We start from the raw sequence: 26,726 nt of genomic DNA on the forward strand, positions 1-26,726 counted from the left end.
GAGACACAAAGGTGACTATTTTACATGTTAATGATAGGGTATTATGGCAAAGTGGTTTTCACTTACAACAGAAAATTCACATCACATTCAGCGAACAATTTAGCTTGTTTTGCTTCTCTGGGATGGGAATTGGAAATTGTTATGAAAAACATGTTTACATTTGAAGACACAACAAATGAAAGTTCAAGGGTTTCAAATCAGCCGGACATCCTTGCAAGTAGGTATGTGAAAAACAACAATTTGAAAGGGTAAAGGGCAAGACAGCAAAGACGCTGGCAGGTCTATTATTCAAATCACGATTATTTTCTACAATTCTCCTTGCCTTCAAATGGCAGTACATGCTATACTCCACACACATGCATTTTGCTTTGGTTTTCTCTATGAACTCTCATAAAATCAAACCATTCTGAGCTGTTAGTATTCCATTTGGTGTTTTGTATTCTTCAGATTCAACATAAACAGTACATGCAAACTTTTATATGCTATACAGTTTGATAACAAGTATCTGGTCATGATTGTTTTCTTGAAATTTTTCCATAGAGATATATATGACAAAGTAAAGACACCTTATCAAACATAAATCTATGAAAATAAACAAACAATAATTCCAAGGCTGCAATCAATAGTAATGGAACTGTCAATATTTTCATGGAAAATAATAATAATGCCCACTTATGCAGAAATTGAAGTCAAAACACTTCAAAAACAGAAAACAATGGAACCAAAATGTGACTCTGAAGTCATCTGTTGAACATTTTGATTGTTACATATAATATTTCACAACCTTCTGTAACTTTTCACAGCGCTCTAAGCTCTGTTAGCATATACAGTTACAGGCTAAATATAGCAAAACCTGTTTCTCAGGTCAGATTATTTCTGTTTTGTCGATGAACGGAAGGTCGGTCTACCGATAAGACAGAACACCGGTACTTCTACTGGAGATTTGTTTATTTTCAAATTATTCCTGGATGACTCATTCCCTTGCTTTTGTTTCTCTCTATTTTCTTTTCCTCTTTTATATTTCCTTCTAAGATGAGCAAATTACAACATATTGTACTGTGTACATCCCTCATCATGCCCTCTATGAGTAAAAATATATGTATTTTGTATGGGCAATTTCACAATCTACCCTGATTTTCATTCTATGTACGCGTATACGTCTAAATTGAAGTGTCGATAGGTGAATGCTGTGAGGTACATGCACTATAGATGTATAATTAGTGTCATTTTTTTTCCCTGTTTTTCTTAATCAGCAAGTGTATTTCTTTCCCATTTTAAAGCTCTTGGATTAAAAATTTTCACCGTCTTAGTTTTTTGAAAATCAAAGAATTTATCTTTCCACTTAAGAGTTCACACAAAGATGGAGGATGTGTTGAATTTAGCCCTTTTCCTGCCAAGTCCATATTTCACCACCAGGTCAAGATGGTTAAAATTAATGATACACAACATATTCCATATGGTGTATTTTAACGTAATACTGTACATTTGAAGGCTGTTGAAAACATAATACTGTAAAGTTGATTTTTTTTGGACAAAAGATGCTATAACATACCAAGCCAAGTGGGTGAAAATACGTCATGTTTTTGCTCAATAACGCTTTTTACTGACTTGATGGGGAAGTGATACAGTTATTACTGTCTGGCAGGAAAAGGGTTAAATTTTATATCAGTAAATGTTAAGTAGTTGTTTCTCAGATACCAAAGTTTGTTGTTGTTGATTTGGTTAGAGAATGGTTAAAAGTTTCATTGAGGAAAGACTGAGCAAAAGTTTTAAGTCTTTCAATTTTGAGGTGCATAACTCACTTCAATGCTAACTGACAGGACACACAGACTACTTTTAAATGATTTGATAGAATGAAAAGTGAATTCTTCATGAGTAGAATCCAAAAAGGAGCATGAACATATTAACAGACACAAAAAGTTGCCATACTAGCCCTGTTTGTATATTGGGAGGGTTGGCTATTGGCTTTGCTACACAAACACTACTCAGTACTCACAACATACATGTTGGAACTAATCTGATACAAGATGTGTTGAAACCATGGATACTGGTGGTAGCTACTGTCTGTAAGACCTATTTTCACTATGAAAACTGAAAAATCAGAATAAAAAGAGGATGAGAAACACAAGGTTGGGAGAAATAACATCATTCTGTATTAACTCTCTGAATGCTGTAAATTTTTCCCACCAAATTTAAGCGCAACATTTTACTAATTTTATTAATTTTTCTGTAATTTTTAGATAATTTTGGATGATATCACATTTCATTGGCTACATTTTTTAATCAAGATTTTGGGAAAAATTTGAAAAAAATTGCCTGGGCTATATTTTATGCAGCTCAGAGCAGGATTATCATGTTTCTATGACAAAAATTGACTTTGGCGCTCAAAGGGTTAACATTGTAGCTACCGTCCATTTTCAAACCCATGCACTGTATGGCATATTATGTTACAAAAACATCACCTACAATTTGCAAGTAATCAGACAGACTATAGACCCTAATTGTCTATTCCAGGGTCCTTGCACAAACACAATGAAGACAAGACACACATGCCCTCAAATTGAGCAATTATTCATGTATTCTAACTCGACATAACAGCATATTGTTATCAGGAGACTACAAGAGTTCACCTTGAAATAACCTTTATCAACAACCGCTAAAATGTAAACATGCAATTTTCATGCCCATTGATCTGCCATCATCATTAAAATATTCGCCCTCAGCGAAATTGTACAAATTCTGTCCGTTAGACGCATTGAGCTTAGATGTGGTCAAAGCCTGGGGTCAAAGGTTGCCTGTGGTCGTGAGAGGCAGCTGCAACGAGTAAGGAGATCTCTGACAGAGAACTGCAAAATAGAATACCGTATATCAGATCCCTAACAATGTGGTTTGGTTGGATTCAACGACAGAATAGCCAGTATCAACACACTGTGTTTACAAGGCATGCTTCGTATTATCAGTATTGTATTTGTAGAATGTTTGGAATTTTACAACCGAGTGTTCCAAAACATTTGCAACTCCATAGCAAGGTTCATATACCCTTCCCCCCGTACAAGACATACTGCATTAATAGCCAGTGTCAAAATGTCAAAGAAGGGACATTTTTAAGTGAATGCAGAAACAGATCAACTAGCTGGAATCTAGCAGATAGATTTCTGTGGTATTTGAGTTACTTGAGGTGTCAATACTAAGGCTTTAACAGGGGCATGGTAGCAGACAATTCACATGAAAGACCATCTGACAACACTGTTGAATTTGAAACTGTCGGAATGCATCACATACAAATCAAAGTCTGACCCAAAAAATGAAGTAAGCATTTTTCAATTCACTGAAACAGAATAGTGGAACTGAACTTCCAAATCTGTGAAAGTTCTTACCAGCACTTCACAAATTGAATGACTTGGTAATGTACACTGTGCAAAAATTTCTAAGATTTGACAAATGCATCTAATTTACGTGCACCAGGACAACAGGTCTGGCACGCTGAATGAAATTCCTTGCAGCCACACACCGCAATTTGTCGAACGTGATTCTTTACTGTATATAAGCTTGTGTTATACACTATTGGTTTTGTGACGTCCATGACAGGAAAATTCAAAACATTCCTACGTTTTAAGGGTGCAAGACAGGAAACGGCCCTTTTCAAACAAAATAACTCTTTGCCAAATACTGAAATATTGAAGTCCCGATGATAGGGTTACCTCACACGCCTTTTACCGTAGTTTAATTTTGTAAAGTTTTGAAAGAAGATTATAACTCGAAAGTCCATTTATTGTCTGTGTAAAAAATATTACATATATTATAAAAATAGTCACTTTTATGGATTGTCTTTTTAAGGAATTCATAGTAATATACTGGTAGCTTGTCTAGAAAATGTCTTTTAAGGTAGTATGCACCTCGAAAGCGAAAGACTTAGACTTTTGCTCAAACTCCAAACTTTCCCAAATGAAACTTTCAACCATTCTCTTACAAAAATCAGGGGTCATCGTGCAAAGTTTGGAACTAGCTAGGCAAATTACTCAACATTTTGTGGTATTTGAAATTCAAAATGGCTACCATTCTGAGTTAAATCTATACGGTAAAAATAAAATTTTGGATTTCGAAAAACTAAGACGAAAGTTTTTCTTTCTCCAAGAGCTTTAAAGTGAGCCTCCACCAGTGGCAGATCAGAAAAGAATTGTAGAAAATTGAGTGTGAATATCTGTCCGTGAGGCGAATTCTATTTACAGTAAAACAATTGTTGACACTGAAGATGTAAGACCATCATGGCTGGAAAAGACGGCATTATCCTTTCAGGAATATCCAAGTATTTCAGCGTTGTCCCACTAGTATACGTAGATCCCCGCATCCCATTGACAAGGAAAGGCCTTGATCTAAAACTTTATTATCAATTACATTTCACACCGTATCGATCAACAATGGTTAGCTTAGAGTGAAAACACACCAGGACATACTTAATATGGAATTGTGAAGACACTGTACAGTGTTACATGTATCAGAGATTTCATAACAAAGCTGCGGATTGATGAACCGGGCAGTGCCACTCCCAGCTAATAAACACTGAACTACTGCACCGTAAGCTTTGACATGACCAAATGACATTTAGTTGGACTCAAATATTTTTCTCTAGGGCAACATCGATAAATAAATAACACAATTTAAAAGCTCTTTGGCTTGCTGCCAAAGTTTTCCATATTGGTTCTTCTTTTCATTTGCCATGGATTTTTTGTTCCTTTGTCAAAACGGAACAAAAATACCCAATCAATGAACTACATAATTATTGATTGATTTATGAGTGATAATACAATACAGTGCAGTCTGTGATGACACTTGCATCGTATACAGAGTACCAGTACATGAATAGGATTTATGAGTGATAATACAATACAGTCCAGTCTGTGATGACACTTGCATCGTACACAGAGTACCAGTACATGAATAGGATTTATGAGTGATAATACAATACAGTGCAGTCTGTGATGACACTTGCATCGTATACAGAGTACCAGTACATGAATAGGATTTATTGTTCCTGCTGACAAAAAGACTTTGTTAACAAGATTTCTCATCACCCAATGAATTATTAAAATTGATATTATGATGTTAACAGTGCAATGAACTCTAATATGACACAGCTAAACTTTCACGTCTTCAGGATAAGTCACTGTCCATTAAAACTTCTTGTATATAAGTACGTATCAACTACAGTTATGGCTGCTTGCAATATACCGTATTGTACAATGTACCGTATGTATCTCTATCTAGACTTTGTCTTACATACCCTTATATCCCAAAGCATAATCTGTTTTTGTCACCATGCAATTGAATAACTTCGTCCATTATAGTAACCCTTTGAATGCCAAAGTCAACTTTTGTTACCTTTATAGAATGTAACACAGCCAGCAACTTTTTTGAGATTTAGACAATTTTTCTAAGATTTTTCCCAAAATTTTGGTCAAAAATTTTAGCCATTGAAAGGTGGTGTCCATTCGGTCCAAAATTATCAAAAACTTACAGAAAAATTCACAACACTTCGTAAAATGTTACACTGAAATTTTAGTGGGAAAAATTACAGCTCTCAAAGGGTTAAAGCTCCATAGGTTCTACCCATGTACCTCATGATGTTTAGCAGTGTTTTTGTGCTGTCTGTAGAATTCATTTTCTTGTTCCACTTCCAAAATCAAAATAAAGTGGTGGAAAACTTGTCAACAAAACCTGTGTAGATGTGATGTCCGGTGTTATTGTTTACAAGTTTACAGCTGAATTTAAGTCAGAACTTGAATCTATTCGTCAATAAAACTGAATGTTTTGCTCATTGCACTGTGTTGACGATGGTCATTGCATTTCAATAAACTTATTGAGAATTATACTATAGCTTTGTCAATACCAGTGAATTTTGTGACGTCATCCCCCTGATCATTACTGATACCGTAATATATGTGATTATCAAGCATTGCACTGCAGCCCAAGATGTTTCCTACATATACAAATTCACTGGCATTGCCAAAACTATAAAATAATTGTTATAATGTACCCCCTCCCAACCCATAATGGACTCATGCAAACTTTGCATTCCATATTGTACTTAGCTTTGCCTCGTACATTATGTCGTGCAAAGTTGGTTTTCCTAAATAATGACCAAGAGGAGTACATTATTATCATAAAATTTAAAAAATAAATTAATAAAACATAATAAAAGTTTCCCATTAATATTAAATAAAATCACTTGTACATAACAAAACATTCTGTCTTTAAATAAGTTTTTGACTTGATCAATTAACATGTTTCTTTTTTTTCTTTTTTTTTTTTTATTATTAACATGTTTCTGAAAAGTCTTCACTTTTAGACTTAAGGGAAATAATTAATTTTTTCAGGGAAAGTAGATATTTGCATATTCTACACACATTATCATTAGTTTTGCAGGTCATAGAATGGTTGAGCTAGACATTACTGGCAAATACAGTCATCGTAGTTCTATAACATAATTTTTTAACCCAACATTTGGCTGAAAGCCACCATTTGGTTCTTCTGGTCAATGCCAGGATTTCTAGTGGCTGTTACTCATCATGTGGTTTTTCAAGCCATCATTGCGCAAGTGGTTTTATTAAAGGGCAGCGTTAAAGGTAAATTTGACAGGGGTTCTCTGCGGTATATCAATCTAACAATAAATTTAGAATACAAGAGAAATTGCACCGTAGTTCCATTTTGTTATGTCTGTCAACTAACAAACCATTTACCTATCTTCAAAAATCTCTTCAACAAATGGTTTTCACAAGCCAACACATGGTTCTCCTATCTATCGTGTCTTTTTCCTGCTATCATGTGGCTCTGCTAACCATCACATGGTTGTCACAAACCATCATATGGTTTTGAAACTGTCATGAGGTTTTTACAAGTCATTATATTGTTCCACTGGCTATCACATACAGTAGCTTTACTAACCGTCATAATCACGGGTCATCATGTGGTTCTGCCTACGCATTATTCTGAAACTGAGCACCTACATTAGTAGTAATGTACTACTTTTATTATTTAAGGCACTCATTGTCAATTTCACAAGGACCTGGTTCTACTTATAATATTCACAAAGTTTTGATCAGTAAATTACTGTACCGTACATACCAGTAGTTCAGGTTGGATTAAATAATTTGAATCGCTACAACAAATACTTCACCAACGAGAAAAGATGAAAATTATCAGGAAAATTATCTAAGCATCATACACATATACCGGTATATATGTTATTATGATACCGGTATGTCAATCATTAGTGTTCAGCACTTTACTGATATGGAAAACTCACAATTTATTGTAACTGTAAAATAAAAACAGCTCTTCTTGGGGAAACGATTATGAAGCAAAAAACAATTCTTATTGAAAATAGTTAACAAATTAATATAAGGAAAGGACTCTGATATTTTTGTTGTACACATTTACAAATTTTTGCTTTTTCAGCATTTTTAATATTTTGGAACAGATATTTGTATGTACACATCTAATTCTAAAATGCTGATCAGTAGAATCAGAGGAAAAGGATAAAAAAACATGCTGCATATGATTGTTTCATTGTAAATAATGGTACATGTTCCGATAATACAAAAGGAATAAGGAAATAAACGGTATGTAAAACTTGATTACCCCTAATTCCTTGTGAATAGTCCAAAATCACCCTTGATAACATTGGGTTTGGGCCAAACCATGGTGTTGATAGGTATAACCTAAATACCAAGAGACTATTTCTTCATTCTGGTCTCACAACGACAAAAATAATCTAAAGCATGTGAAACTATGTCCAAACTATGCCATAGGTAATCTATCTCCATATTCTCCATGTTCAACTTTTGACCTTTGCGCAGGGTGAAAAAAGACAACATCTTTGCAGCACACTTCCAAACAATAAAACGACCGGGTGTCATATTTCATTTGCTTTTTTTCAATTGGACAACTTCATCAGTTCTAAGGAAATTTTATTACCATACAAAGGTTTCATGATTTGGACAGTACAATACCAGCATTACCATCTGAAACGCTGCAATAAAGAAATATTACCGGGGAACTTCGTTCTTTTTATGCTTTCTCACTGAAAGGTACAACATACCATGACTGTCTTATAGTAACTTTTAGATCAACATTCTCAGCATCAATATTCTTAGCATGTGTACGGAGTAACATACACAGCATGCATAATACTAGACATAACCAAGGGGTTAAAGGTCGCAACCAGTGAATGTTTATTCCTCAAAACATTTATTTTGTTTTAAAATTAAAAAAATTGCAGAGCTCAAAATGATTCTCTTAATTTACTTAAAAACTTACACAAATAGAAATTTAAATTATATGAAAGAAATTTTCAAAAATCTCCCTAGGTTTTATTTTGCAGGACCACAACTTTATTTGTGATAGAAAATGTTGATAGTCACACATGGGTAAAGAAATGATGAATTCTTATAAGACTATGATTAAACATAATAGATATGATATGATAAATACGATATTTCCCCTTCAATACTGCGCACACTGTCAGCAACCACAGTTCTATCCTGATTGATCACAACATCTATGAACTGTACACTGTATGTACTTTGGTGTCAGGTCAAATACTGTTTAAGATTCATAATGTGCATGTTTCTCTACAAGCTGTGATCAACCTGGTTCACATTTTTGTTACTATTAGTGCAAAAAACAGCAAAAGGTCTCTGGAGACTCTAACACTGAGCATATATTGTCTGGTGATATAGAATGTCTGAGAGAAAATTCAAAATTGGTACTGTGTATTCATGTGACAGATACAGTAAAGACATGCTTTGTGAAAGGTTTGGGTCCCTCTATTGGTAGAGCAGGAAGTGAAACACTGTTATTTCTGGTTAATGCAATCCCTGGTAAGATATTAAACTGAAATTTGAAGGATGGCATACATACCACATGTGTATTACTGTATTTTTTTACGATTACAGTTCATATTATATTCATAATGATTAAATACCATTATGAATACAAATGTTCATCTTCTGTACTTTAGTATACATGTACATGTGCTTATAACACTACAAGTATACAATGAATATATGTATACAGTTTGTCCATATACCGGTTATCTACATTTGCTAAATTTCATACATGTTTTTTATCAGCTACATAGCTCCATGTGGACATATGCAATTTGGTCTTATTGAGATTCCTGGTACATGTATGGTACTATCATCAACAAAGCAATGGAATGCATGGAAGAATGGAAATAATAAGGCTTGTTGACTTGCATATCTGACGTAACTGTGTCTAATTCAAAACCTGACAACAGAATGGCCTTGGAAAGTGAAGTTCCCATGCTCTTAAATCATGTGAATAAAATGATAATAATGTTGACAAATGACATCGTCTTTTGTACATCTGTCTATCAGGGTAATTACAAGTAAACAAATATACATTTCAAATAGCCCAAGATTTTTTCAGCATTTTCAAAACGTGAACCTACAGTTTTTTCACTGTTTCTTTTGGTCTCAGAAAGCACAGTCTAGAATAGAAAAGTTTCAAAAGGCTCATATTAAACTATCATAACTTTTAAAGCCATGTTATAAGGACACTCATTTTGCTATTCTGGACCTAGCTATGACACAGATACCAGTAGGTTACACACAGTGTAGTGATAAACACCTATTTCCAACAATTTTCTTTTCGCTATGGTAACTAAAGTACCGGTATATTACAGTTGCTTTGAGCTCTACATTTCAGTAAACATACAGACACAGTACAATTCATGTTGATCGGTAAATTGAGTAAGGTACCAGAAATTTGAAAACAAATCAATATTGAATGCCTGATGTAAGTTTTACTATGCAGAATTAACATTTTTATGTTTTGACTCATCGGGAATTTCCTTGGAAAGCTGACTGTGAAATGCAAAACAGGAAGAGAAGCTCTCTCATTGAAATGTCTTTATTAATCCCATCTTAGATATTCTATGTTGAGCACAGTACCAAACAATACAATACCTCCCTGTCTGGGCCTTTTTTCAATTGTCAAATTAGACACACTTTGTTGGCAATGGCTGTCCCACTATTGTATTGTCCTTTATTTCAAGTGGGATTAATAGATTTTTTATGACGCTTTTTGTTTTTGTAAACAAAGGACAATGACAATTGCAGCTGTTTAGATTCACATAATCAGCTGATCTGTGACAATGGATTCTACACTGTCTAGGGACCATGTTGTAATGACGGTTAGGGACCAAGGGGATTCCCGCTCACTTTATACTGGAAAATGTAACTGAAATATCTATCAAATTTATCACATTATTGGAACTAAATTTAAACATTTTCAGAGGAAAATGCATGCAAAATTAAAAGTGAAACTTTATGAAGAGAAAAAATTCAATTTTAAAGCATCAGATCCTATTGTATTGCTATTTAATGCAATATATCATTTTAATAGGTACCTTAAAGAGGCACTCCCACTTGGTAACATCTTTAAAACACAATTTTTTAATGCCAATGGTCGATATTTGACGTGGCGACTGCGAGCGAATCGCGAGATATCGATAAAAACATGTCCTCAAAAAAGTAAAAGTTTGAATTCCGGTGGCCCGCCTAAATTCAGCTTCCGAACATCGAACTTTCGGCACTGGGGCCACTGTCAACTAAGCTATGGAGTACGAGTCTACGCTGACGCTGTTGTACGCCACAGTACTGCTCGCGTGGGTGATCGGTCATGCCCCGTGGGAGAAAGCAGAGTCTTACTGACTTTGCGAATAAACGGAAAACAAAGTTTGCTATTTCCAACAGAATTCGCATAGGTGACTAGCACAGTTACATGCGGTTGAGCGGCCGCCGCGCGGTATGCATAGATGCATACCACGCGGCAGCCGCTATGTATCGAACCACACCTGGCCACACGTAACTGTGTGGCAGACGACAAAATGTAAGCTTAGTCATCAGAGGCGGCTAATATTTTACATGTAAAAACATATCTATGTGGTATTGGTTAAAAATATAATAAAAACTGATTGAGAATGATGAAAACGACAAAAACTAAAAAGAAGTTTTAAAAAAACATACCTGAGGTAAAGGCATAATGCTTTATATAAAGTCTTCGCAGTGGGAGGTAAATTAATTGCGTCGTTCGAACTTATTATGGACTCCCTAGAATATCGTCAATCAGCACAACAACAAACCTTCGGGGGACTTCGGGTCATAATCAGAAACGATCATAAAACTTCGGGATGCGAAAAATACGCTCGGGAAATGACATGTTTTTATCGATATCTCGCGATCCGCGCGCAGTCGCCACGTCAAATATCGACCGTTGGCATTTAAAAAATGTGTTTTAAAAATGTAACCAAATGGGAGTGCCACTTTAAAAAAGTTGAGGAGAAATTTTTCCGTTGCTTGTGACAAATAACAGGTGGTTGGAATAATCAAATATTTCTGGTAGAAACCTATATTTGATCAAAATAACGTGTAAAATTTATCAAATGATGCAAATGCGAGATATTTTTGATTAGATGCACAGTCTTATTTTCTGTCATTTTACCGAATCCACCTATGGTTGCAGCAAGCACACCATACATTCATGTACACTGTAAGATACAACTGTTTTGGGTAATACTAGTATCAGAACTTGTCCCATAAACATTTACAAAGACAATAGCAAAATGCTAAATAATTCCCTTCAGTGTCTCAGATTCACTATTGTGTATCCAAATAAAAAGAAAGTATCTTTACGGTAACCTGACCTTCCCTTTTTCAAAGCTGCCAACTCAATACAAATCTGACCATTTTTCAAATTTCAAATTTCGCAAATTTTCAAATTGCCTTTCAGTCATTGTAAACGGTAAAGACAGTTTCGTTAATCTTACAATGAAAGGAGAAGAATTAGTGAACAAAACCTTCCGTAGAAGAATGGTACAATATCACATACAGTCAACTGCACAGTATTTCAGATTTATCTGGCAAAATGAAGTAAGTTTTCTCAGAAAACAGATCATTGAGAATATCATATCCATGGAACAGGAAAGATCACAACCCTATCGAAATGCTTTATGAAACCATAGATTATGTGTTCATGTCATTGGCAAACCTCAGGGGTCAGGGGTCAGATCTGTCACTGCCCTCAGTAACTATATCATTACCATGATAACAATATGTGGGAATGAAAACAGGTGGGAAAACACTTTGTGGGTAACTCTTTAATATAATGGAAGTGGCTAAATCTGTAGTGGTTTAAAATTGTGGGTTTCTACACTTATAAATACTGCTTTTTGCCAGGTTTACAAGGAACTACAGCTTTATGTAAACAGCGCAAACTCTGAATGTAGAATGAAACTCTTAACTGATATTTGTTGATAGGTTGTGAGTCCTATCTATCACCCAAGAGTAATATTGAGAACAGCTGACTTGTAAAAGAACTGAACTGATGACCTAGATACCGTATGACAGACTACATGTAGCTGTTATCTGAAACCATCACTTCGTATTATGTGGACCAACTCCAAAAATTCACTGTACCGGTATGACAGTTTAGCTGTTATCTGAAACCATCACTACATATTGTGGACCAAACTCCAAAACTTCACTGTATGGCAGGCTATAGCTATGATCTGAAACTACGTACAATGTGGATCAACTTCAAAATATCCACTGTATGACAGTTTATAGCTGTCAGTATTATCTGAAACCATCACTACATACTATGTGGACCAAACTCCAAAACTTCACTGCATAACAGTCTATAGCTTTGATCTAAATTAAACCATGTACAATGTGGATCAACTTCAAAATATTCACTGTATGACAGTCTATAGCTATGATCTGAAACTATGTACATTGTGGATCAACTTCAAAATATTCACTGCATAACAGTCTATAGCTTTGATCTAAAACCATGTACAATGTGGATCAACTTCAAAATATTCACTGTATGACAGTCTATACCAGTAGCTGTGATCTGAAACAATCATTGTGTACAATGAGGATGAAACACCAAAACTTAACAATGAAAACTGATAGACAAGTTTTACGCAGACATTTTTTCTATTTTGATGACGATTGAAATCAAGATCTTAAGAATCCTCCAGAGTCTCTGTCCTAAAAAATCCTGTCCTAAGAAGCCATGTCATCTAATGATGCCATCAAATTTTTCCCAATGTCACTGTGTCCAGTAGATCTCTGTGACCTACATTACAGAGATACGGGTACATCTCAGTGAACACTGCGATGGAAATGACTGTTTATTCAGGTTATCTCAAAACAGCAGGTACATCAATGCCAGTGATGTTATAAATAAATGTCAGAATATGTCAATTAGGCCAACCTGACAAAAAAAGTCAATATGGCGAATGACTCCATGGCAAGTACTCTAACACATGTGACATCATATTCATACATATGTCATGTGCTACATCAAAACCTGAACTTGAAATAATAAGATTTCATTTCTTATTAATTTTTGCAAGCTTTAATTTGTATTTCATAAAATAAATAATGTATTCATATAAAAGAGTATTTCTCTGTCTCTGAAAACAATAATTAATACAGGTTACAGCATTCCTTCATCAAATCTACATCTATGATGTTCAAAATTTCTAAGGTTGTAACCAACTCCTGCATATCAAATTTACTCTGTGACACAATAATACACGTATCTCGAAAACAATAATCTGAATTTGTTGCCAATTCTTGGGACTGAATTCTGATATAACAATTTAAAATAATGATTTACAAATGAAATCACAGTGCATCCACCCCTGTAATCATAGTCCTTCAAATTTACCATGAAAATGATAAAAGGCATTTACTATAAATAACACTGAGGGTACCAGCAATTAATAAATGCAATAATAAAGGCAATAAATAAATGCAAATAACGGCTGTCTTTTTCCATATTGGTAGACTCTGGTCCTGCTGAAGCATGTGACGAGATCATTTACATCTGATGTAATTTGCATAATTTGCATGAGTTTTGCCTAAACAACAAAGGTAAAATACTGTGTAATTTTAGTTTAGATGGAACATTTACCATGTAGCTGAATTATTAAATCATAAATGAATCAATTGCTGTATTATTGCATTAATCTAAATCATTTTATTATGATATTCAATACAACTAAATGACACAGCTTTATAAAATGAAGGATAATGCACAATTACCATTATGATGAATGTATAATTTAGAATGCCAAGTTACAAAAATCCATTTGTAATTCTACATCTAATATTTCAATGAGTAAAATAGGTATCACACATACTGAATGACTTCAGAGTTTTAAGGAAACCTTATTTGAATATCGATAAATATCTCAGCTGCTTCATTTGAATATCAATAAACAGCTCCTTGGATCACTTGGACATCAAGTTTGGTTGTCATTGGATCATTTAATAAGTCACATTTAAAATGATTTCATTCCAACACTTGAATATCAAGGTTTGTTGTCATTGGATCATTTAAAACGTCACATGCCATGAGATTTCATTTGACCATTTGAATATCAGTGTTTGTTGTCATTGAATCATTTAAAACGTCACATGCCATGAGATTTCATTTGACCATTTGAATATCAAGGTTTGTTGACATTTGATCATTATGGTCGTGTGAAGATAAGAATGGACAGTGAAATTGATCCAAATGTTATCACACTTGTGTAATTGGTTTGTAAAGTTTCTCCAAAACTTGCTGCAGTATCAATACTTGTAATTAACTTGAGGCAAAGAACAGACGGATGATAGTGTTGTTTCACAGCAGGCTTCAGCTGTAATTGCTGAAGTAAAGCAATAAAACCTGTCGCCTGTAGGAACTGATTAGTGTCTATGTGTGGGATAAATGTTTCCTACAAGTGTACACACACTTGTATTTCAGTAGTGGCCATGGCCGAGTATATGTTCAAAGTCGAGTTCTTGTACTATTCCCAAACACGGATAGTGCCCGTCTTCATTTCTGAGGATGACTTACACAGCATGTCTTACGCTGATGACTTGCCAATGCCGGTCACCGCTGATATCTGTCGAAATGACTTTCCATCCACGTACATTTCGAGAACTTTCTCACGTACTGCTTCTGGCGTATGTACACCTCTTTTCCCGTGGATCATGATTTCTTTTGCACAAAGAACTTCGTACAGTGCGAAGACAACAAGAGTCTAATGACAACTAGACACTGACTTGGCTGTGACACTCAGGGTGGCGGTAAGGAATGTAATATGATTCTGCATATGTGAAGTGCACCGCAAAGTGTACTCCCATGGTGTGTGTTTATTAGGGGTCCATAAAAGTTCTGTGATTTTCACCGCAATTATAACAAGTCAGTGCAACTTCTAAGGAAAGTTTTGAAACAACTTCACAAACCAATTACACAAGTGTGATAACATTTAGATCAATTTCACTGTCCATTCTTATCTTCACACAACAGTAAAAATGTCACAGTCATTGACATTTCATTTGACCATTTGAATATCAAGGTATATCTTCAGTTGACTATTTGGATATCAATGAATCTTTCATTGGATTATTCAATGTGAAGGCCTTTCATCATTTGATCATCTACACATCATTAGACAAATTTGCTATGAAGGTACTGTACAAAATGTATGTCTTTATTTCATCATTTAAAACAACTACAAAAAACAACTACAAAACGTGATCTAGGTTTGAGTCAAATAGTACAGTACTTGGTGAACCATGAATGAAATATTAAAAGCAAATGTTATGCTATCCTATACACAATCAATTTCCAAGCATGAATTGTTGAAATTTCACATTAATGATCAAAGGGTTGTTATTAGTACATACTGAAACTGGTGGTTTGATGATAAATGATGGACTAAAATCATACCATTTGATTTAAGGAAAAATGTAACTACTTATTGACTTCATAATTTCAGATCAATTTCTAATTCAATGTTTTCTGAATAAAACTAACGAGTTCAATTCTTAACATCTACATTTACATAATGAATTATTTATGCATGTGATCTATTTATTCTTTAAGAATAGAAAACAATCTACAAGGAGTTCAAACAGAATAGATTGTATTATGTATCTCGATGAATTGACCAAGTAGGTCACCAACTTACAGAGATGAAAATCCTTCACAGAGAAGGAATATAATATGATTATGCTTATCAAATTGATAGTAGTTTCTGTGCTCAATAAATGATAGCATAATAAACGATAGGTGATAACAAAACAATGCAAGTTGTGAGAAAATTCTGACAGCACAAATATTGTGATTATCATAGCACTGTATTGAAATAATTTGACAGGTTGTGGTGTAACAAAACAAGGCCTTGTATGTTCTAAATTGACAGGAATATTAAATTCAGACCCAGCACATTTCTTGTTGGTCTGAGTATGAAATAATTAATCCTTTGAGTGCTACATTTTTTCCCTCCAAAGATTTAGTGAAACATTTTGCAAATTTTTATGCATTTTTGCTGTAATTTTTAAAAAATTTTTGGACTGAATGATGATTTCTTATTGGCTTCAGTTTTTTATCGTAATTTTCAAAAAAATACGCAGAAACTTGTTTGGATGTTTGGCTTTTTACTTTACAAACAACAAAGGTGACAAAATTGACTTTGGCACTCACAGGGTTAGACCAGGAGAAGGGAGAGAACATGATGTCTGTCTTCTCCAAAATGACTACTGCGCAGAGAAATATTTGTTTTCTAAGATTAATACCATGTGTATCTTTATACATCATGAAGATATTAAACTGAATGAATATACATACTTGATTTATCATATTATCCAATGACACTATTGACAGAACATAGAATTGTAACCAGGATGGAAAATTTCAGGATTTGAGAAGGAAAGACAGCCATTAGAATATTTATAGTCTTGTATCAAATATATGACAGAAGTGAGTCTCAATCAGAAGAGAACCTGCCGTAATCCACAACATGTGCATGTAACACACATGTACACGAGTGTAGTGGAGTTGAATTGTGCAATTATAAGTGAACGTCTAAATATTACGATTTTTTATACTACATGGACATGTTAGATTCCTGAAATTCTATGACTTGATACGTTTATTCCAAACTGTCATATATTTTGAGTCAGACACTATAATTAAGCCTTTGAGCGCCAAAGTCAATTTTTGTCAACTTTATAAAATATACTCCCATCAATTTTTTTCAGATTTGTGCCAAAATTTTGATAAAAACTGTAGCCAACAAAGCATGATGTCCATTAGCTCCAATATTATCAAAACAATTACAGAAAAATTCATAATAATTGGTAAAATGTTGCACTAAAATTTTGATGGGAAAATTACAGCACTCAAAGGGTTAAGCAGTACTGATATATCCATTGATTTAATTCATGTCCAATTTGAAACTTTAGCGACTATACGGTATACCAGGTATCTCATAAAGCTTGTTGACAATGCTTGCATTGTGTCTACCAAGCCATAGTTTCTCTTCATTGCAGAGACTGAACCAAACTTATTATAGCCACAATGAATGGGAATGGTAATGATTAGAATATGTGTTCAGACCACAGCTAGATTTTGAAGGTCAGCCATTCTTTAGAAACACAGTAATACACCTCCATCCTAGCAAATCAATATTTCTTTGTCCAGATATCATGTTAGTATTGTTACATCATGCTAGGCTTATATTGCAAACACAATATATCTTACATACAAATTAGAACTATACTGTTCGATAAATTTGAACTACACTGTCTCTTTTCATAAGCTCTTTTTTCATTGGTGTGACAATAACAGGTTTATTCACTGAATGCTACAATGTACATGTACCTACACTGTGTTTATATTTAGGTTACAAAGTCACTGATACAGTAAAGCTCATCTTATACCTCGTTCGAAATTTCAATATGTTTGGGACATCATTTTTAAAAATTAATAAATCTGAATTCTTGCCGTGGATATATCAAACACTCATACAAATTACCTGTATTGAATACAGTATTTAGAGCTTCACACGTACGTTTCATATAGAGGATCAGCAGTCAGTTCAAAGGTGAAGTTGCATGCTTTGAAGTCAATATTTTGCCATTGTGAACACATAGTGAGATTTCTTGATGATATGTAGAGCTTACCTTCCGATACTAACTGCTCCATTGCAATGATTTGAAAACCATCACAAAGACGTTACAAGGCTCATTCACATGGTCCTATATCAAAGGTCATATCTACATTGTTACACTGTAGCCATAATTGCAACACAGTATCACATCAGTGTAGCATTTCTGCTAATGATGTATCCACAATCACATGAAATGCTGTATAATCCTGACTTGTAACAAACCACATCATATTTTTCATGGATACACTGTGATCAGGTGACAAGATTTGCTTCAATTAGGGCCATCTAAGCTGGCAATTATGGGTGGAGGGCTGGCTAAGTGGATGATAATTATTACCAACTACCTTTTGAGGACTTATTAAAATCCCTTTTCTTGCCAACATAGATGAATAAATTAGACAGATTCTTGGATAATAATGGGCCATTCAATTAAATGGAAAGCATTAAGAGGGCAAAATAGCAAATGTGATCAACAAGGTATTTCTACGATATGTGATACTTAAATAAAAAGACAAAATGTAACGAAATAAAAATCAAGTAATTGCAATACAAAATGTGTTCTTACGAAGTTCACATTAATAATAAGAGTAAGGGAAAATAAAGTTAAAATAATTGAGTCATGATGTCAGACAGGATATCAAAAAAAGGCAAACTTTATCAGCTTAAATGAACATTCTGGTTGAAATTCAATTTTGCATTCATTATCACAAGATATCAAAACTCTCCATATGATCTGAAGAACATTGTCTTCTGCCACAGTATCAACGTTCTGATGAAAACGACTCACAAAACAATTCACAAATATGGCAACAAAGCTCAGCAGTCAAATCCACAGTTAATTTTTGTACGATACTTCTACAATTTACATATTGTTCCATTTATTACAATATTCCTTAAATTTGACTGAAACAAGGATGGCCAGAACAGAATTTGTATTCATTGTCATTACCATGATGTTTTCCACCATTATCATTTTCTTAAAGCAAGAAAGTTTACAATTCTTTATGACGGGATGTTGCTTATTAGTATCATACAATATGAAACACAAATGTTTTGGATGTATCTTTCAACAGATGGACTTTTTGATACACACAGCCAACCACAGGTCAAAAGTGCAGGAACATTAGAAGTATTTATGAGGATAAGTGAATGTGCCATTGAGTTCAGTGTACGAGTGCGTTGTCATGCCCTTGTACAGAATATATAGCAAACTGGCACACTGAGACTACAGGAAACCCAGGAAAACTGGGAGTAAGGTAGGTCAAAAGTCCAGGACAAGCATCCATTCAATACGTGTATATCTGCTCAGCCACTGAGATTAGTACATGTATATATGCCAGTATATTTGCATTTACTCTGTGGGATCAATGCTGTGAGTATTGTGGGCTTGCTGACACCACAATTCTTAGTTCACAGACCATTTTAAAGAATGGCAATTCACAGGTATCGAGGGATCACATCTACCTCAATTTAAGTTAGAGACCCCCTTGCTTAACCCTTTTCCTGCCAAGTCGGTGAAAATCCGCTTGAAATTCGGTGTAGCTAGAATCTGAGCAGCCACGGCCGTTATCCTGCCAAGGCGGTGGAAATCGGGCTACTTTTTGGTACCCCCTTTCCTGCCTAGTCGACGGAACTACGTGTAGCAAACCCTTGCTCGCGCTAGGGGTCGTTCGAGGACAGGTTTTGGGCAAGGAACGGCGTTTGCTCTCGAAATGGGTTCACAGAGAGTCCAAGGACAGGGAAAGGTGCGGAAGCTACCCAGCCAGTCCCCCACCCCGGTGGGGGACTGATTTTTTTTTGGGGACGAGTAGCGTACTTGGCAGGTTAGCACGTTGACGTATTCTAGCGGAGTTTGGGGTAACTTGGCTCTGAGGCACTACATAGATTGCGGCCGAAATTGACCGTCTCGGCAACGCTAATCTGTAAGGCAACCGCCTAAGACCGCCTCAGCTGGCGGTGCAATTTTTTGCCAATGGTGCGAGACGAAAATCACGGACTTGGTCCTGATTGACGGGAAGTGCGGACGGATTTGACGGACTCGGCTTTCTCGAAGGCAACCGCCTAAGACCGCCTCAGCTGGCGGTGCAATTTTTTGCCAATGGTGCGAGACGAAAATCACGGACTTGGTCCTGATTGACGGGAAGTGCGGACGGATTTGACGGACTCGGCTTGATTAGTCCCTGACATGGAACTGATCCGAACGGACTTGAGCGACATTTGTGAAGGGTAACCACCGCTTTTAACCGACTTGTTACCTTCTCGAAAAGACTACCCACTCAGATGTCGGACGTTGTCGGCTGCACTTGGCTCTAGACGTTCAAGCCGTGCAACGAAACACACCGCCTCAGCCTTGCCATTCAGGAACATGGCCTCAAAATTTGATACCATTGTTCACCGACTTGGCGGCTGCGGTTAGGTGCGTGAACCGTTGTTCACCGACTTGTTACGCCTATGTTGTCCCTGTGAAGTTCGGCTAACGGCCGAGTCTAACGGGAGTTGGCAGACCTGTGTTGGTTTATACCGTAGTATGACCGACTCAGGTAGAGGTACCTGTCGGTATATTCCGAGTTTTACGCACTCGGCGTCAATGACGGGTCGTCATCACCGCTGATGACGTAGACGTGCTGGCCACGTTATTTGAAGGAGCCATGTTTGCCCAACGGACGAGGCCGAGACAGCCGTTGACAATTTGGCATCCTTCATCTTTGACCGCCTTAGTTGGGTAAGCCGCTCGGCAGGCGACGGTTATGACCTAAACAAGCCGCTGAAGCACTGTTCGTTGCCGTACAAGAACGAGACGGCCAGTCCATTACTGCTTAATGGGCAATCTGTCGGGTTGGCTTGTCACCGACTTGGATGACAATACGCCCTGCGCAGGCGTACTTAGAAGGGACATGAGGTTAAAGATACGGGTTTCCCACCCGTACTAAACATGGGCTTGGGCAACGTCCTTGGGTGGCAGGTGCGCATGCCACGTACCCAGCTGGACGGAATGTCAAGTTGAGATGCTAATGACATTGACTATGTTATGCTAAGTGCTCGATTGATTTGCATCGCAAATGAGTATTATTAGCATATCAAATGGTGCGGACAGGCAATTTACATGACGGGTAGGAATGTCAGCGCCGGTTGGTGGACTGATTGCCGTAGGTCCATTATAATAACAGGTGGATGCATATATTAACACCCCTGCGTCCAATCATGTCCAGGGCTTTGTTTCCCTGTGGCTTTAAAAGGGAGGGACCTGCTAGTCTGTCGACACTGTTCCAGACATGAGCTTGACGGACCGCAAAAGTTTTCTGAAGGCGAGCAGACGACTGAAGCTCAAAGATGCAGAGTCTCCGGGCGGTAGTGGTAGCGATCGTTGTGATGTCCCTAGTAAACGTTCTAAGAAGTCGGGCAAGAAACGCTCCCGTAAGGCGAAGCCATCTCCGGCTGAAAAACCCAGTGGTAAGCGTAAACGTAAGACCGATCGTTCTGCCGATGAGGATGATGACGGGTCACCGGTTGCCAGTGGTTCTCACCCGGCTGCTCCGGGAGAGACTACTTCACCTGCAGAGACTACATCTGCTCTTGTGGGAGATACTTCACCTGCACAGACTACGTCTGCTGCTGCTAGTGAGACAGTGAGTAATGAGACGGCTGATGCCATTGGTTCTCCCCCGGCTGCTCCGGGAGAGACACCACCTGTTGCTACTATGAGCCCTCATCCTGCGTCAGGAGAGGTTCCTGTGCCCAGTGCGAAAGAGCTTGAGTCCTCGTCATCAGCAGAGGCTGCCGAGCCCGCTCCTGCCATAGTTTCGTGTGCTGCGATGTCCCCGCCGAAAAAGATAGTGCGGAGGGTTCGTTATCAGGATAGCCCACCTGATTTTGAGCCAGATATGATCCTTGATGCCGCTACGGGCGAGTTCAGGCCAGACGCCCAGACGACGGTGATATCACCGCTGAGTCCGACTCGGAGGTTGACGAGGATGCGGCAGAGGACGATGACTTTTATGACAGGCAGTACGTAGGTGAGGCAAGCTCTGACGACGATGATGACGTTGCTGCTGTGTTGGCGGAGGACGACACACCTCCTGTCTGGCGTATGTCGGAGACTACCGATGCTAATATATTAGAGGAGACCGATTTTGACCATGAGAGAGGACCGACTTTCACCTTGCCCAGCCACGCCCGTGAGCTCGATTACTTTTTTAAGTTTATTCCAGCTACACTGATCAGATTGGCCAAGGACGAGACTAATAAATACGCCAAATTCCACCAGCGACATATCGCTAGGAAAATAGATAAATACTGGCGTAACGCTGACTACCGAGAGGTGCAGGCGTTCATTGGCGTCTTAGTCTGTATGGGTATCGACCGTAAATCATCAGTAGAGGATTATTGGTCTAGCGATCCTTTCTGAGAAACCAGGGTATTTCTACTGTGATACCCGCAGTCGCTTTCAGCAGCTTATGCGATACTTTCATCTGGCAGACCCAGAGAACGATCCACGTCGTGATCCTGATGAGGCACGCCGCTGACGTCGGTGTCAGGAGGATCCCCTGTATAAAATCAATCCATGGATGGAGCCCATAGTTGACCGGTGCGTAAATAATTATAAGATGGGTAGAGAGATCTCCATCGACGAGGGCATGGTGCGATTTAAGGGCCGTTCTAAATTTAAGCAGAGATTACCGCATAAGCCTGATCGAGACGGTTTCAAGATATGGCAGCTGTGCGACTCCACCACTGCATACATAGCTAACTTTGCACCGTACCTAGGTGTGAAATATCGGGATCGGACTGATGGGAGACGGCAGGAGCGAGGTGTGGTGAAAAGAATTACGATGGAGCTGGTCCAGCCATTCTGTGGATATAATCACAGCCTATTCTGTGATAGCCTGTTTAGCACGGTCGTTTACTGCTAGAGCTGATGGAGACCGGGATCTACATGGTCGGGTGTTTCACCCGCCGTAATCGTCGCACCATGCCCCCTCAATTAATTCCGCCGGGTAAGAGGAAGCGCCTTCCTCTGTCTGTTGGGGATATGAAAGCCACGACCAGAACGGACTCTCGTCTTAACATCACTGCTTATCAGGATAGTAACGCTCAGGTGCTGATCTTGAATACGGTCTATCCACCCTTGGAGTGCGTGCCAGTGGGGGAGGGAGACGAGCGGCGACAAGTGCCTCTGTCGCTGTATAATTATCGCCGGTACATGGGAGGCGTCGACCGAGCCAACCAGAAGCGCAAGTACTTTCACACTGGGCGCAAGAACCACAGATGGTGGACATATCTGGCATGTTACCTGATTGATGTTGCCCTGGTAAATGCATATATATGCTTCAAGCATGTACACCCTGATAGTAAGCTGACCCATAAGATGTTTCATCTGCGTGTCGGGAAACAACTCATTGGCGGTTATTGTGGGCGATCGCAGCCCAGTGTGAGAGAGGTCGAGGCCACTGTTTCTCTTGCCTCGTACATCAATCCACAAAATCAGCCGATGCACGTTGTCAGCCGTTTGGAGGGGCGGCAGAAATGCTGTAAAGTATGTAGCAGAGAGGGTAAGACCACTGCGAGCGGACGACTGTCTGAGACGTCCAAAGGATGTAGTCTGTGCGGGGTTCATCTTCACGAGGGCGAGTGTTTTGCGGCTTTTCATCATCGCATGATGCTACGAGGTAAGAGGAGCATTGGCGTGCAGACCTCTACTCACACAGCCCGACGACACCCATCAGCAAGAGAACCCGACGTAAATAACGGACAGGGGACAGCTTCGCCTAACAGTGGCTTGACTGTATTCTGAACACGGACCATGATCACATTTTGAGCACGGTTGTGCCGTTTGTTTGTGCTTTACGATCCCGCTGATTGTAAATTGAAACACGGATTATTTTGTACAATCCCCCGATTGTAATCTTTGTAACACGGACCATGCACTCGGACGTCGAGACAGACTCTGAGATTTATTATTCGGCATAATGTAAATTATTCCCGAATAAAATACTATCTATGGATCGCATATTTTCGTTTGTTTTGTTTGTTTAGACGGATTTTTTGTACAATTCCCCTTATTATAATTTTTGAAACACGGATCTGCCACCCCGATTGTAATTTTTGAAACACGGACCATGCACTCGGACGTCGAGACAGACTCCGAGATTTATTGTTCGGCATAATGTAAATTATTCCCGAATAAAATACTATCTATGGATCGCATATTTTCGTTTGTTTGTGTTTTACCCCCACTTTCGTTTTTGGCAGATCCGTAAGGACGCTATAGTAATGGATGAACGTGCGTTGTATCACGTGGGAGGGGCACAGCCCAACGGAGGCTGTGCTCGTGCGACGTAGACGTTGTACCAACCATCTGTCGTTGGGGTTAGTGCATAGAGCAGTTGCACTGTCCAGAGCTAAGGTGGTACAAAACTGCACCTTAGTAACAACTGCACAACTAACGTGTTAGGAAACGGTAACACTAACGAGCTAAGTGTTCACTGAACTGGCCAAACTACGTACACGCCTTCCTTCAATGGCGGAACTATGTCGTTGACACTACGTCAAAGCAGACTGCAATGTGCGACTCTTCCAAGTCGTTCAAAGTACGTGGCCAAGTGACACAACCCAGGGGAAACAGGACAGGTTTGAGGGTGCTCCCGCACCCATAGCACTAACCCCTGGGTCTTCTACTAACCCACGAGAGAGGTGACGTTTCCCCGGTGTGGCCGTGCGTGCCGGCGAACGAGCTTTACTTCCGCGAAAGTAAGCTAGAAAAGGGCATAAAAGTGCACGTCCCCCGGGGCAAACAACGCCCGTGACCTCGTCATTTTCTGGACACAACCTCATCAGCGGTTGCCCCTCTATACGGGCATGCAAAAATTTTTGAAGTCTAACACGTATATGGTCGGTAATCGTACCCCGAAAATGCGGTATTTTCCCGCCAAATGCCTGGCAGGAAAGCGTGCAGGAGAGCCTATCTTCTGTAGACACGGAAAAGGGGGCCGGTTTTGACCGACTTGGCAGGATAACGGACAGGGGCGCTCGGCAGGAAAAGGGTTAAAGACAACACTGGAGGCATTGAGGAATCAGTGTTCAATAGAATTTCAAGTTTACAGATCCCCTTGAATAGAGGGGCAAGACTTTTTGCATTCAGAAATCATTGATACTGCAATTTTCTGCTAAAAGTCACCCTTGAACGTGAAACACCCTGATTGAGAGACATCCAAACACTTGTGATCTACAAACACTTTGTGAATGGACGACTCCAGGTGTGCCTTTGAAGCGAGGTAAACCTGAAGGACATTTGTAAGCGAACTATCAAAATTTGACCTCACAAAGCACACATGACCTTCATGGTTAATTAAACAAGGGTCAGATGGCTCTCTGAGGCACTGCAGTTATTAAGGAACTCAGGGTATAATTACACATAGAAGGATTTCAAATCAGACAGATCAATGTCAAATTCAAAGAAAATTACAGTTCACTTACAGAGTTGAACTGAAATACTGAAATTTGAATGTAAACAGACACGTGGATATACATTATCACCACAACGAAACATCCGTACAAAGCCACCAACATGGTGCGGATTAGTAATTTTCAATGACAAATCATACAGTAGCTCATTTTGAATCACTTGGATTAACGCAGTTATTGAGGTTTTCAAACAAGATGAACTTTTGAATTTCTTTTAAGCAGTTCAATTTCATGACAATATCAGGCTAAGGTAGTCTGTGTTTTCTGCATGTCCTTGTTGAAAGCCTGAAATCAGTTTAAAAGGAGGGGGTCTTCGAAACTGTGCCTTCCCCTCCTTCGAAACTGTGCCTTCCCCTCCTTTCTTGTTAACAAACTATGTATTTTATGCACGATATCCAGAAGCACCACATCAATATAGCTGCAACATATCAATTTTACGATGTACATTGTGACAAACATAAGTATCATCAATCACCACAATACCTTAGATACAGTGTTTACATTGGTTGTGTGAATCCCATACACCCTTGGAGTGTTAATCCATCGACTCCCCCCCCTCCCCCCCACCTCCTCCATTTAAGCAAATCAATATCCTGCCATAATTAATCACCCATCAGTCACTAGAAAACTTGTAGTCAATGATCGATTGCTATCCCCTACTAATCACAATGTCAATGAGGAAAATTACTGAGCAACGAAAAGTAACCTTCGTTGGCTCTTTCTGAATCTAACAATTCTGAGTCAAGGGATGTCTGAAAAGTGGCTTACATGTACCGGTAAGTGACCGTCTAGCAGCCATATTGAATTATATCACCCTTCATAATATCATAAGTCATAGAATATTGTAGGTACAAAGTCATATTACCCTACCATTCATCCCATGTTGTTGTGTTGGCAAATTTTCTCAACATACATGTAAGTATTGGGTATGGATGTTAAATGTGACATACTTGTGACCATACCCATGGTTGAATATATATGATTGATGTCCAAATGAATCCAAATAATGTGTCTCATCCCTGTCTCAAACTTCAATGACATTGGTAAGCATTTCTTGGACTTAGAACTAGCCTGCTTTGCCCATAGAAAAGATCCTTATAACACACCTACACAGCAACCTGATGGCCACCATATTGGATTGCATCTCAAAACGAATGTCACTTGTGTGTTATCTTTTGACCGAGCTTGACCCATTCAGGACAGCAGATCCGACAGAAGCTGA

General features: G+C 38.1%; 1 protein-coding gene across 3 annotated transcripts in view; it reads right to left on the minus strand.

Annotated features, from left to right (window-relative positions):
* Positions 1-26,726, minus strand: part of LOC139137676 (kazrin-like) — an 82,790-nt gene that overhangs the window by 39,211 nt on the left and 16,853 nt on the right. The window contains exon 1 of one of the 3 annotated variants that reach the window (XM_070705890.1): positions 18,057-18,315. The exons of the other annotated variants lie outside the window; for them this stretch is intronic. Coding sequence (XP_070561991.1) covers positions 18,057-18,078 — 22 coding nt within the window. The 5' untranslated portion in view covers positions 18,079-18,315. Of the gene's footprint in view, positions 1-18,056; positions 18,316-26,726 lie in introns of those variants that run through there. 3 annotated transcript variants of the gene reach the window in all.

This window comes from Ptychodera flava, chromosome 7 (genome assembly GCF_041260155.1).
Source record: "Ptychodera flava strain L36383 chromosome 7, AS_Pfla_20210202, whole genome shotgun sequence".
Taxonomy (NCBI): Eukaryota; Metazoa; Hemichordata; class Enteropneusta; family Ptychoderidae; genus Ptychodera; species Ptychodera flava.